Below are 12738 nucleotides of genomic sequence, written 5' to 3' on the forward strand. Positions count from 1 at the left end.
ACTTCTCCTTAATGCAACCGCTATGTCAGATTTCAAAAAAGCTTTACCGAAAAAGCACACCATGCTATAATCTGAGTACGGCGCTCAGACACAAAAGAAGCCATACAATATATCCGCCATGTTGGAGTCAACAGAAGTCAGAAATAGCATTATAAATATTCACTTACCTTTGATGATCTTCATCAGAATGCACTCCCAGGAATCCCAGTTCCACAATAAATGTTTGTTTTGTTCGATAAAGTCCATCCTTTATGTCCAAATACCTCCGTTTGTCATGGCTTTAGAAGCTTCTGATAGGCTAATTTACATAATTTGAGTCAACTGGAGTTGTACCTGTGGATGTATTTCAAGGCCTACCTTCAAACTCGGTGCCTCTTTGCTTGACATCATGGGAAAATCAAAAGAAATCAGCCAAGACCTCAGATAAAAGAATGTAGACCTCCACAAGTCTGGTTCATCCTTGGGAGCAATTTCCAAACGCCTGAAGTTACCACGTTTATCTGTACAAATAATAGTATGCAAGTATAAACACCATGGGACCACGCAGCCTTCATACCCCTCAGGAAGGAGACGCGTTCTGTCGCCTAGAGATGAACGTACTTTGGTGTGAAAAGTTCAAATCAATCCCGGAACAACAGCAAAGGACCTTGTGAAGATGCTGGAGGAAACAGGTACAAAAGTATCTATAGCCACAGTAAAACAAGTCCTATATCAACATAACCTGAAAGGTCGCTCAACAAGGAAGAAGCCACTGCTCCAAAACCGCCATAAAAAAAGCCAGACTACGGTTTGCAACTGCACATGGGGACAAAGATTGTACTTTTTGGAGAAATGTCCTCAGTTCTGATGAAACAAAAATAGAACTGTTTGTCCATAATGACCATTTATGTTTAGAGGAAAAAGGTGGGGGCTTGCAAGTCAAAGAACACCATCCTAACCGTAAAATGCAAATTAATTACTTAAAAATCATACAACGTGATTTTCTGGATTTTTGTTTTAGATTCCGTCTCTCATAGTTGAAGTGTACCTATGATAAAAATTACAGACCTCAACATGCTTTGTAAGTAGGAAAACCTGCAAAATCGGCAGTGTATCAAATATTTGTTCTCCCCACTATATATATATATTATGAGTACCAGTCAAAAGTTGACACACCTACACATTCAAAGGTTTTTCTTAATTTTTTTCTATATTGTAGAATAATAGTGATGGCAAACTATGAAAACACACACATGGAATCATGCCTTGACAGCTTTGCACACTCTTGGCATTCTCTCAACCAGCACTTGTTGGCTGCTTTTCCTTCACTCTACTATCCAACTCATCCCAAACCATCTCAGTTGGGTTTAGGTCGGGTGATTGTGGAGACCAGGTCATCTGATGCAGCACTCCATCACTCTCCTTCTTGGTCAAATTGCCCTTAGACAGCCTGGGGGTGTGTTGGGTCATTGTCCTGTTGAAAAACAAATTATAGTCCCACTAAGCTCAAACCAGATGGGATGGCGTATCGCTGCAGAATGCTTTGGTACCCTTGAATTCTAAATCAATCACTGACAGTGTCACCAGCAAGTACCATCACACCACAACCTCCGTGCTTCACGGTGGGAACCACACATGCAGAGATCATCCCTTCACCTACTCCATGTCACAAAGACACCGCGGTTGGAACCAAAAATTTCAAATATGTGCTCATCAGACCAAAGGACAGATATCCACCGGTCTAATGTCCAATGCTTGTGTTTCTTGGCCCCAAGAGTCTCATCTTCTAATTTGGTGTCATTTAGTAGTGGTTTCTTTGCAGCAATTCAAGCAGTTTCTTCTGAACAGTTGATGTCTGTTACTTGAACTCTGTGAAGCATTTATTTGTGCTGCAATTTCTGAGGCTGGTAACTCTAATGAACTTATCATCTGCAGCAGAGGTAACTATGGGTCTTCCATTCCTGTGGCTGGTCAGGGGGGGGGAACGGTTCATAGTGGTGGCCGGGGTATGGTGAGTGGAATGGTATTTTATTTTTTATATTAACTAGGCAAGTCAGTTAAGAACAAATTCTTATTTACAATGACGGCCTAGGAACTGCCTTGTTCAGGGGCAGAACGACAGATTTTTACCTTGTCAGTTCTGGGACTCGATCCACCAACCTTTGGGTTAGTGGCCCAACGCTCTAACCACTAGGTTACCTGCCGCCCCAAGGTTCCACATCATCAAGCAACATGGTTTGTTTGGTGCTGTTCCGTTCACTCCATTCCATTGTTATATAAATAGGCTGGGGGCTGTTGAGGGGAGGGTGACCCACAACAATGGCCGGAATGGAGCAGCACCACAGACCGTGTTGCTTGATACCATTCCACTCACCCCACCCCGGCCACCACTATGAGCCGTTCTCCCCTGACCAGCCTTATTTACCATTGATAAACACACACTTCACTGTCGTGATTATGGTCCCTCTACTCTATATAGTAGATATCTGTTTATTTTACGTGTTGATACAGGGCTCATCTGTAAAAGTATTCTTACTGATTTTTTTCTTTTTTTCTTAAACAGTGCCAGGGACTCTGATGAACAATGGGAACCCCCAATGTCAAGGTGTTCATCCCCCACTAATTCAGACGCTGAAGCTGGTTCATCCAGCCGGACCCCTGCTGTCTCCGGCTCCACACCTTCCCCCGCCCGGCCATCTAGATGTGTGAAGAGGCCAGCCCAGAAGCGGAGGAGGGCCAGTGAACCAGCGGTAACTACCAGCGAGGCAGAGGACCGCTGGCACACCGTGCTAGAAGATGATGTGGAGCTACTTCCACCAACATTTAGACCGAAAAGACAGCCAGGACCTCAGCTGGACATGACTGCAAAGTACAGCCCCCTTCATCTTTTCCAGATGTTTTTCTCCTTGTCAGTTCTGGATTCGCTGGTGTCTAACACCAACAAGTATGGGGCTAAGAAACAAGCAGGCAAGAAAGAGGCATGGAAGCCCATTTCCATCCAAGACCTGTACTGTTACATCTCACTGGTTATTTACATGGGGCTTGTGAAGTTCGAACACCTCAAGGACTACTGGAGAACGTCAACACTCTACCAACTGCCTTTCCCCACCACTGTCATGTCTTGTAAAAGGTTTCTGACTATCTCACGGGCGCTTCATATCAGTGACCCACAAGCTGACGATGACAATGACAAGAAGAGAGGCACAGCAAGCTTTGATAGGCTCTGCAAAATCAAACCTCTCTACCCCAGCATGGTTGAGGCCTGCAAGACCCATTTTCAGCCCAACCAGAACCTGTCCATAGATGAGAGGATGGTATCCTCAAAGGCTAGAATTGGCCTCAAACAATATATGTGTAACACGCCGACAAAATGGGGGTACAAACTGTTTGTTTTGGCCGATTCTGTGTGTGCCTACACTTGGAATTGTTTTGTTTACGAGGGGAAATCCATCTCAGACACCGGTAAGGGACTTAGTTATGATTCCGTTATGGAATTATTGGATTTTCCACTGCTGGGGACGGGCTACAAACTGTTTGTGGACAACTTCTACACAAGCCCTACCCTGTTCACAGACCTGAGGAAGCTGGATGTGTGGTCTTGTGGCACCATTCGTCCCAACCGAGTAGGTTTTCCCAAAACAAAAGTGAACGACATGCCTAAGAGGGCTGATAGGGGTACCATGAGATGGATTCGTAAAGATGACCTGCTCTTTGTAAAGTGGATGGATACCAGAGAGGTGGTCATGTGCACCACTATCCACAAATCCTTCAGTGGCAATCACGTCGTCAGGCGTGTGAAGGACGCTAATGGGGCATGGACCACAAAGAATGTCCCCATTCCTGCTGCTGTGAAGGACTACAACAAGAGCATGGGAGGTGTGGACCTGTCAGATGCTCTGATAGGCTACAACAATGTTCTCCACATGACAAGGAAATGGTACAAGACAGTGTTCTATCACTTCATTGACATTGCTGTGGTGAATGCATTCGTCCTCCAGAAGGAAATGGCTAAGAGCTCTGGACAGACCCCCATGACACAGCTAGCCTTCAGAAAGCTGCTCATCCAGGAGCTTGCTGGCTACGGCACAAAGTCCACTGCAGCACCTTCTGTCCCCTCTACTCCTGTCACCAGTGTTGTTCACATGCCAAAATTCATAACTGCAGGCATGAATGTGCCTAAGGGCCAAAAGGCCACAGCATGGAGGCGTCGTTGTGTTCTTTGTCGCATGAAGTCCCCCATCACCTGCAGCACTTGTTCAGTTTGCCTCTGCTTTACAGCAGAAAGAGACTGCTATGGGACATGGCATCAGCAGCACGATATTGTGTAGAGGACTGAGGGTCTTCCAAGGGTTTACCCTTGTTTTTTAAACATTTTTATTTTATAAAATGGTGTGTTAGAATAGCATTTTGTTATGTTGTATATAGTTATTTGCATAAAAATGTATCACTTCACCAATTTGGCCACTTGGGTACATTTGGGCAACTTGTGTGACTTCATGCTAACTGTCATGTTGCTCGCTCATTCCTGAAGTTATCAGTCTGACACTTTGCACAACTACTGTTGCCCTCTTGTGTTGTTCTATATAGGTATTTTCTTGAATGTATCAATTTGGCCACTTGGGTAACTCGTGTGGGACACCTGGGTGAATTCATACTAAATGTCATGTAACTCGCTCATTCCTGAAGTTATCAGTCAAACTTTGCACATATACTGTTGCCCTGTTGTGGACAACATATAAATGATCCCCAGCGTCCATCTCAATGTATGTCCTTTCTTATTTCAAAGATGATCAAATAAAAATTGAAAACATGTTTTTGTTTTTATCTTTTACCAGATGTGTTATGTTCTCCTACATTAATTTCACATCTCCACAAACGTGTTTCCTTTCAAATAGTATCAAGAATATGCATATCCCTGCTTCGGGTCCTGAGCTGCAGGCAGGGTGTCATTTTAGGTGGAAATTGAGATGAAGGGTCCTATCTGGAAGAGGTTTTAACCCTCCATATGGAGCCTAAGACCAAATTTTTGGAAAAAGCATAAATTGGATTTTAGTCTAGGCCTCTGCCATGGATTAGTTCACTGAGAGGGTGCAAATACAGTGCCTTCGGAAAGTATTCAGGCCCCTTGACTTTTTTCACATTTTGTTACGTGACAGCCTTATTCTAAAATGTATTTATTTTTAATCAATCTACACAATACCCAATAATGACAAAGCAAAAACAGGTTAAAATAAAAAATGGAAATATCACATTTACATAACTATTCAGACCCTTTACTCGGTACTTTGTTGATGCACCTTTGGCAGCGATTACTGCATCGAGTTTTGGGTATGACCCTACAACCGCCTTTCTTAAGTATGGGTCGTGACCCTGTTAATGGTGGGTCGCGTACATTTATAATTGTTAACAACATTGCAAAAAAATACAAACCTGTTTTCGCTCTGTCATTATGGGGTATTGTGTGTAGGGAAAAAAACTATTTAATCCATTTTAGAATAAGGCTGTAAGGTAAAAGGTCAAAGGGTCTGAATACTTTCCCAATGCACAGTATGTGCCAAGTTAAAATATTCCCAAGAGACATATTCTAAACTCTGCTTCTAGCTCCTTAGCAACTTTGCAGTGTTTTGTGTGTGTTATTACTATTAGCCCAGAACGTTTGTTGTGTTATTAAATACAGCCGGAAATAACGGATATCAGAGCGGCGGTAACTCACCAGCATTACGACCAAGAATACGACTTTCCAGAATTGGATCCTTTGTTCGTACCCCCCAGGGCTCGTCGCCGACGGTAGAGAAGAGGTATTCCGAGTGGACTTTTAGTCAGACTCAGGAGGCGGGCACACCATGTACAAAGAAAAATAATGCAATCTAACCATCACCAGTAGTCATGTTAAAGTTTTTTTTTTAAATGTTGGTGGAGTTCATGTATTTGCATGTGGCTGTGCATTATATGATGCCTGAATAGGAAGCATAGTCTGATCATGACTACTGGTTTTCTTAAATTCTTGATCAAAAACTGCTTTGGGGTTCATTCCAAATATCTACTTGCATTGCTTGGTAGTGTATTTGCATAGTATGAGACATAAATAACATTTAAGTAAAATAAAACAAACAGCATTATCCTGAATTCAGAAGTGAATAACATTTTTGTTATCACATCAACAAAATCTTTCAGAATGTACCCGTTTTCAGTATAGAACGTTGGCTAGCAAGCTACTGATCTGTCTGAATCAGTAGCCTTGTGTCGAACGGTCCCGTCCACTAGATTATACGTCACGCAAGAAACAACTTGAAAAAATCATCTGCTGACTAGTTTGGGAAAATGTTAATTACATTGTTTATTCTTGCTAACAACTTCATAAAAAGTATCTTCAAAATAACCAGATCTGTGTTTACTGCCCAACAGCAGGCATTTTGCCATTGTAAATAAGAATTTGTTCTGAGGCTGCTGTTCATGCTGGGATAGTTGATTGGCAATTAAGTATGGTAAACTAAGACGACTATCATTTTTATAGTAGATTTTGATCACACAATAAACATTGTACATACTCATTAGTAAACACCACACCTTTTAATTCCATGTCATTTATTCCACTACTTTCAAACACTGCCTACAGGAAGTTATGCTACACTGCCTACAGAAAGTTATGCTATACTGCCTACAGAAAGTTATGCTATACTGCCTACAGAAAGTTATGCTATACTGCCTACAGAAAGTTATGCTATCTTATATCTTCATTCCTACAGCCTTCATCCCTGCCCCCGGAGTCTCTTCACTGTCTGATCTTCAGCCCCATGTTCACAGGAGTGCCCACCTGCACTCAGCTGGTCAGGTGCCTTAACAGGAAAAGGATATGACATCACACAGGGAGAAAGGCAGGACCAGTGGTGCCCTGTATGTCCAAGGTTTCTCTGGGCCAGATTACTGTAAAAGCACTTTGTGACCACTGCTGAGGTAAAAAAAAAAAAGGCCATACAAATTTGCTTGATTGATTGAATAAATAGAAGTCCTATTACCAGTCAGATAGGAAGTAGCAGTGAAGTCCTATTACCAGTCAGATAGGAAGTAGCAGTGAAGTCCTATTACCAGTCAGATAGGAAGTAGCAGTGAAGTCCTATTACCAGTCAGATAGGAAGTAGCAGTGAAGTCCTATTACCAGTCAGATAGGAAGTAGCAGTGAAGTCCTATTACCAGTCAGATAGGAAGTAGCAGTGAAGTCCTATTACCAGTCAGATAGGAAGTAGCAGTGAAGTCCTATTACCAGTCAGATAGTAGGACTGCGACTTCCTACTACACAAAATGTCATGTCATTGGATTTAGGTGCCAGTTCGGTGAAAAAATACCTGATCATGGCTTTTTACAAATCCAATCAGTTTTCCACATTAATTAAACATCATCACATGGATTTGTTTTGTTGAAATGACATGGACATAATGTTTTTCAACCAGTGGGAGGCTTGTAAATGCCCCCAGGAAAGTAAAACAAAGAACTCTTCATTGAGACAACGATGAAACAGCAATCTGTGGGAGAGTTGTGGTGGATATTATAAAATAAGGATCTGCTGGAGTCCAAGTCAAACCAAGATTGTTTATTTCTGAGCTCAGAGAGAATAACAGAGTTACACAGCGTAGAGGAGACAGTCTGAATTCGATGAGCACATATCTTTATAGTTTCCTGTTCCTGGGAGGGACTTCATTCATACAAGGACACAGGTCCAAGCTAGTTTGCAACGCAGGATGATACTCCCAGGAACAGGAGATTATAATAGGTCAGTTTCACAAGGTTAGTCACATACTCAGTTATGTGGACACACATTTCCATTACAGTCTGTGAACATTTTCATTTCATTAAACCATCAGTGGGCCAACAATGCAAATGTAAACAATGGAACAAATGCATCACGTCCAAATATCACTTGATTATCTGTAGTGCTGGAGGAATGACAAACACAGTTTAAAAAAGGACCATTTAAAACAGAAGGAATCTGATCTACTTTATATTCAAACTGACATACTCCATATTCAATTCATGTTTTCTGATAAAAACATAAAAATATATGTTTGAGTATACTTTGTACAATTCAATTTCATATGGTATAAACAGGTAAACACATTATCGGTCAAAAATATAAGACAACGGGAGCACTGTGTATGTTCTCTGATGAATTTTAAGTCAATGTGATGTGAAATATCAATTTACACACTAGGATAAGTAATTATTCTCTCCTGTGTGGATTCTCACGTGACTTTTAAGTGACTGTGATGAGTAATATGTCTTCCCACAGTCTGAGCATTTGTAAGACTTTTACCCTGTGTGTATTCTCTCATGTTTTTTCAAGTAGCTTATGTGTTTAAAACTTTTTTTTACAATGGGAACACCCCTGTGTGTATTCTCTCATGTGTTTCAGGGCTCTTAGCAGGTTAAAACACTTGCCACACTGAGAGCAGTGGTAAGGCTTCTCCCCTGTGTGTATTCTCTCATGGTTTTTGCAGTCCCTTAACCTGTTAGGGCTAGGGGGCAGTATTTGCACGGCTGGATAAAAAAATGTACCCGATTTAATCTGGTTACTAATCCTACCCAGTAACTAGAATATGCATATACTTATTATATATGGATAGAAAACACTCTAAAGTTTCTAAAACTGTTTGAATGGTGTCTGTGAGTATAACAGAACTCATTTGGCAGGCAAAACCCTGAGACATTTTCTGACAGGAAGAGGATACCTGATGTGTTGTATTACCTTTAAACCTATGCCATTGAAAAACACAGGGGCTGAGGAATATTTTGGCACTTCCTATTGCTTCCACTAGATGTCACCAGCCTTTACAAAGTGTTTTGAGTCTTCTGGAGGGAGATCTGACCGAACAAGAGCCATGGAACGATGATGGCCCATTAGACACCTGGCGCGAGTTCATGTTGGGTACCCTCGTTCCAATACGTTATAAAAGAGAATGCATTCGTCCACCTTGAATATTATTCATGTTCTGGTTAAAAAAGGCCCTAATGATTTATGCTATACAACGTTTGACATGTTTGAACGAACGTAAATATATTTTTTCCCCTCGTTCATGAAGTGAAGTCCGGCGGGCTTAGATCATGTGCTAACAAGACGGAGATTTTTGGACATAAATGATGAGCTTTTTTGAACAAAACTACATTCGTTATGGACCTGTGATACCTGGAAGTGACATCTGATGAAGAGAATCAAAGGTAATGGATTATTTACATAGTATTTTCGATTTTAGATCTCCCCAACATGACGGCTAGTCTGTATCGCAACGCGTATTTTTCTGGGCGCAGTGCTCAGATTATTGCAAAGTGTGATTTACCAGTAAGGTTATTTTTAAATCTGGCAAGTTGATTGCGTTCAAGAGATGTAAATCTATAATTCTTTAAATGACAATATAATATTTTACCAATGTTTTCTAATTTTAATTATTTAATTTGTGGTGTTGACTTGACTGCCGGTTATTGGAGGGAAACGATTTCCTCAACATCAATGCCATAGTAAAACGCTGTTTTTGGATATAAATATGAACTTGATAGAACTAAAAATGCATGCATTGTCTAACATAATGTCCTAGGAGTGTCATCTGATGGAGATTGTAAAAGGTTAGTGCATCATTTTAGCTGGTTTTATGGTTTTGGTGACCCTGTCTTTGAATTGATGAAACATTACACACAACTCTTGTAAATGTACTGTCCTAACATACTCTAAATTTATGCTTTCGCCGTAAAACCTTTTTGAAATCGTAAAACGTGGTTAGATTAAGGAGATGTTTATCTTTCAAAGGGTGTAAAATAGTTGTATGTTTGAAAAATTAGAATTTTGACATTTATTTGGATTCAAATTTGCCGCTCTTGAAATGCACCTGCTGTTGATGGAGTGCACCACGGGTGGGACGCTTGCGTCCCACCTAGCCCATAGAGGTTAAATGACTAAAAGTATTTCCACACAGGGAGCAGTGGTAAGGCTTCTCCCCTGTGTGTATACAGTCATGACCTTCGAGGGTGTCTAATTGCTTAAAACGCTTTCCACACTGGGAGCAGTGGTAAGGCTTCTCCCCTGTGTGTATTCTCTCGTGTTGGTTCAGGTGTCCTTTCTGGTTAAAACTCTTACCACACTGGGAGCACTGGTGTCGTCTTGCTGGTTTGGATGTCCCTGGCTCTGGTTCCTCTGAGTCTGGTCTTTCTCCTGCCAAAGACACTGATTTGTTTTTAAATAGAGACCTGAATAAAACCTCCACATGATAAAACGGCCTTGCTATGAGAGTAAATCCTAATCAGATCCCTCAATAACCGGAGGCCAGTTAACAATCTTGGTGTAATTTCAAAACAAATGTTGTAGAGCTTCCTGGTAATTACTGATATGTTTACATTACTTATTTTATTCATTCTGTTTACAAGTCAGAACACAAAAAATGAAACAGTTCTAGGACACTGAAGACACAGACATCGCTGGATTCCAATCGAGCAGGTGGTTCTAAATTTATAACTTTCATAGCTTTATGATACAGAATGCGACATACACACTTCCTTAACTTCTATGGGCTATGTGGGACGCTAGCGTGAAATATCAGGGCGGCAAATTCAAAACAACAAAATCTCATCATTCAAATTTCTCAAACATACAACTATTTTACACCATTTTAAAGATACACCTCTCCTTAATCCAACCACATTGTCCGATTTCAAAAAGGCTTTACGGCGAAAGCATGAAGTTAGGACAGAGTGCCAACAAGAAACACCACACAGCCATTTTCCAAGCAGGAGAGGGGTCACAAAAACCAGAAATACAGCTAAAATTAAGCACTAACCTTTGACGATCTTCATCAAATGACAATCCTAGGACTCAATGTTACACAATACATGTATGTTTTGTTCGATAAAGTTCATATTTATATCCAAAAACCCCATTTTACATTGGCGCGTGATGTTCAGAAAATATTTTGCCTCCAAAACTGCCGGTGAATCAGCACAACAATTTACAAAAATACTCACCATAAATGTTGATAAAATATTAAACTGTTATTCAAAGAATTATAGATAAACATCTCCTTACTGCAACCGCTGTGACAGATTTCAAAAAAGCTTCACGGGGAAAGCACACTTTGCAATAATCTGAGTCCGGCGCTCAGAAAAATACATCAGGCAATACAGATACCTGCCATTTTGGAGTCATCTAAAATCAAAAATAGCATTATAAATATTCACTTACCTTTGATGATCTTCATCAGAAGGCACTTCGAGGAATCCCAGGTCCACAATAAATGTTGTTTTGTTCGATAAAGTCCATAATTTATGTCCAAATACCTCCTTGTTGTTTGCGCGTTCAGTAAGCTACTCCAAATGTAGGAAGCACGCCCAAAATTTCACGATGAAAAGTCAAAAAAAGTTCTATTTACGTTCGTAGAAACATGTCAAACGTTGTATAGCATCAATCTTTAGGGCCTTTTTACATAAAACGTAAATAATATTCCAACTGGACGATTCCAATGTCTTGAAAAACGTTATGGAACACAGCTACCTGCTCACGTGAATGCGCGCCAATGAACTCATGTCATTTTCTGAGTCACCGACTTCCCGGCCTTCTTGTTTGCTCTCTGTTCCCTGCAAAAGCCTGAAACAAGGTTCTAAAAACTGTTGACATCTAGTGGAAGCCTTAGGAAGTGCAAAATGAACCCTAAGTCACTGTGTGTTAGAAAGGCAATGGTCAATGGACCAGCTGCCTCTAATTGGAGATCATCCCCCCCAAAAACAACATGGAAATAGAAAACTAGAACTAAACATAGATATAGAAAACATAGAAAAACACAAAACACCCCGTCACGCCCTGACCTAATCTACCATAGAAAATAACATCTTACTATGGTCAGGACGTGACAGTCATTCATGATCGATAACAATTCTTCCACCTCTCCCACACTAACTTTACAAAATTCAATACTTGCACTGCTTTTCTTTCATTATGTTTTTTTACAAGTTTGTTTCCACCATTCTTTATATCATTGATCTAGGATTCATAATAAAGTTTATTCTTTTTGTTGAGTTTGGTCACATCATTTCTCAGTGTGCAGTAAGTAAGCCAGACAGATTTGCAGTCAGACATATTAGCCACTACTTTTGCCCCATCTCTTTCAACTATACAGTTTTTCAATTCCTCATCAATCCATGGAGAATTAAGTTCTAACAGTCAGTTTCTTAACAGGTACATGTTTATCAATAATTGGAAGAAGCAATTTCATAAAGTCATCAAGTGCAGCGTCTGGATGCTCCTCATTAATCAAATCAGACCAACAAATAATTATAACATCATCCACAAGTCACAGAAAGAGCATTGGGAGACGAACACATATCTTTATAGTTTCCTGTTCCTCGGAAGGACTTTATTTCTACAAGGACGCAGGTGCAAATTGGTTTGCAACACAGGAAGTTACACACAAGAACAGGAGATTATAATAGGACAGTTTCACAAGGTTAGTCACATACTCATTTATGTGGACACATACAATTAATATTCTCCATTACGGAGTCTGAACATTTTAAGGGACATTCCCCCCAGAAATGTTCGGAAACTTGCAGGTGCCTTGGTGGAAGAGTGGGGTAACATCTCACAGCAAGAACTGGCAAATCAGGTGTAGTCCATGAGGAGATGCACTGCAGTACTTAATGCAGCTGGTGGCCACACCAGATACTGAATGCTACTTTTGATTTTGACCCCCCCTTTGTTCAGGGACACATTATTCAATTTCTGTTAGT

At 40.7% G+C, this 12738-nt stretch overlaps 1 protein-coding gene across 1 annotated transcript in view; it reads left to right on the forward strand.

The window, feature by feature from the left end:
• LOC106595747 (piggyBac transposable element-derived protein 4) overlaps positions 1 to 4791 on the forward strand; it is a 16968-nt gene extending 12177 nt beyond the window's left edge. Inside the window, exon 5 of the mRNA XM_045690591.1 lies at positions 2543 to 4791. Within this exon, the coding sequence (XP_045546547.1) occupies positions 2543 to 4307 (1765 nt within the window). The 3' untranslated portion in view covers positions 4308 to 4791. The remainder of the gene's footprint in view (positions 1 to 2542) is intronic.
• The last annotated feature ends 7947 nt before the right edge of the window (positions 4792 to 12738 follow it).

Source organism: Salmo salar, chromosome ssa12 (assembly GCF_905237065.1).
Source record: "Salmo salar chromosome ssa12, Ssal_v3.1, whole genome shotgun sequence".
In the NCBI taxonomy this organism is placed as follows: Eukaryota; Metazoa; Chordata; class Actinopteri; order Salmoniformes; family Salmonidae; genus Salmo; species Salmo salar.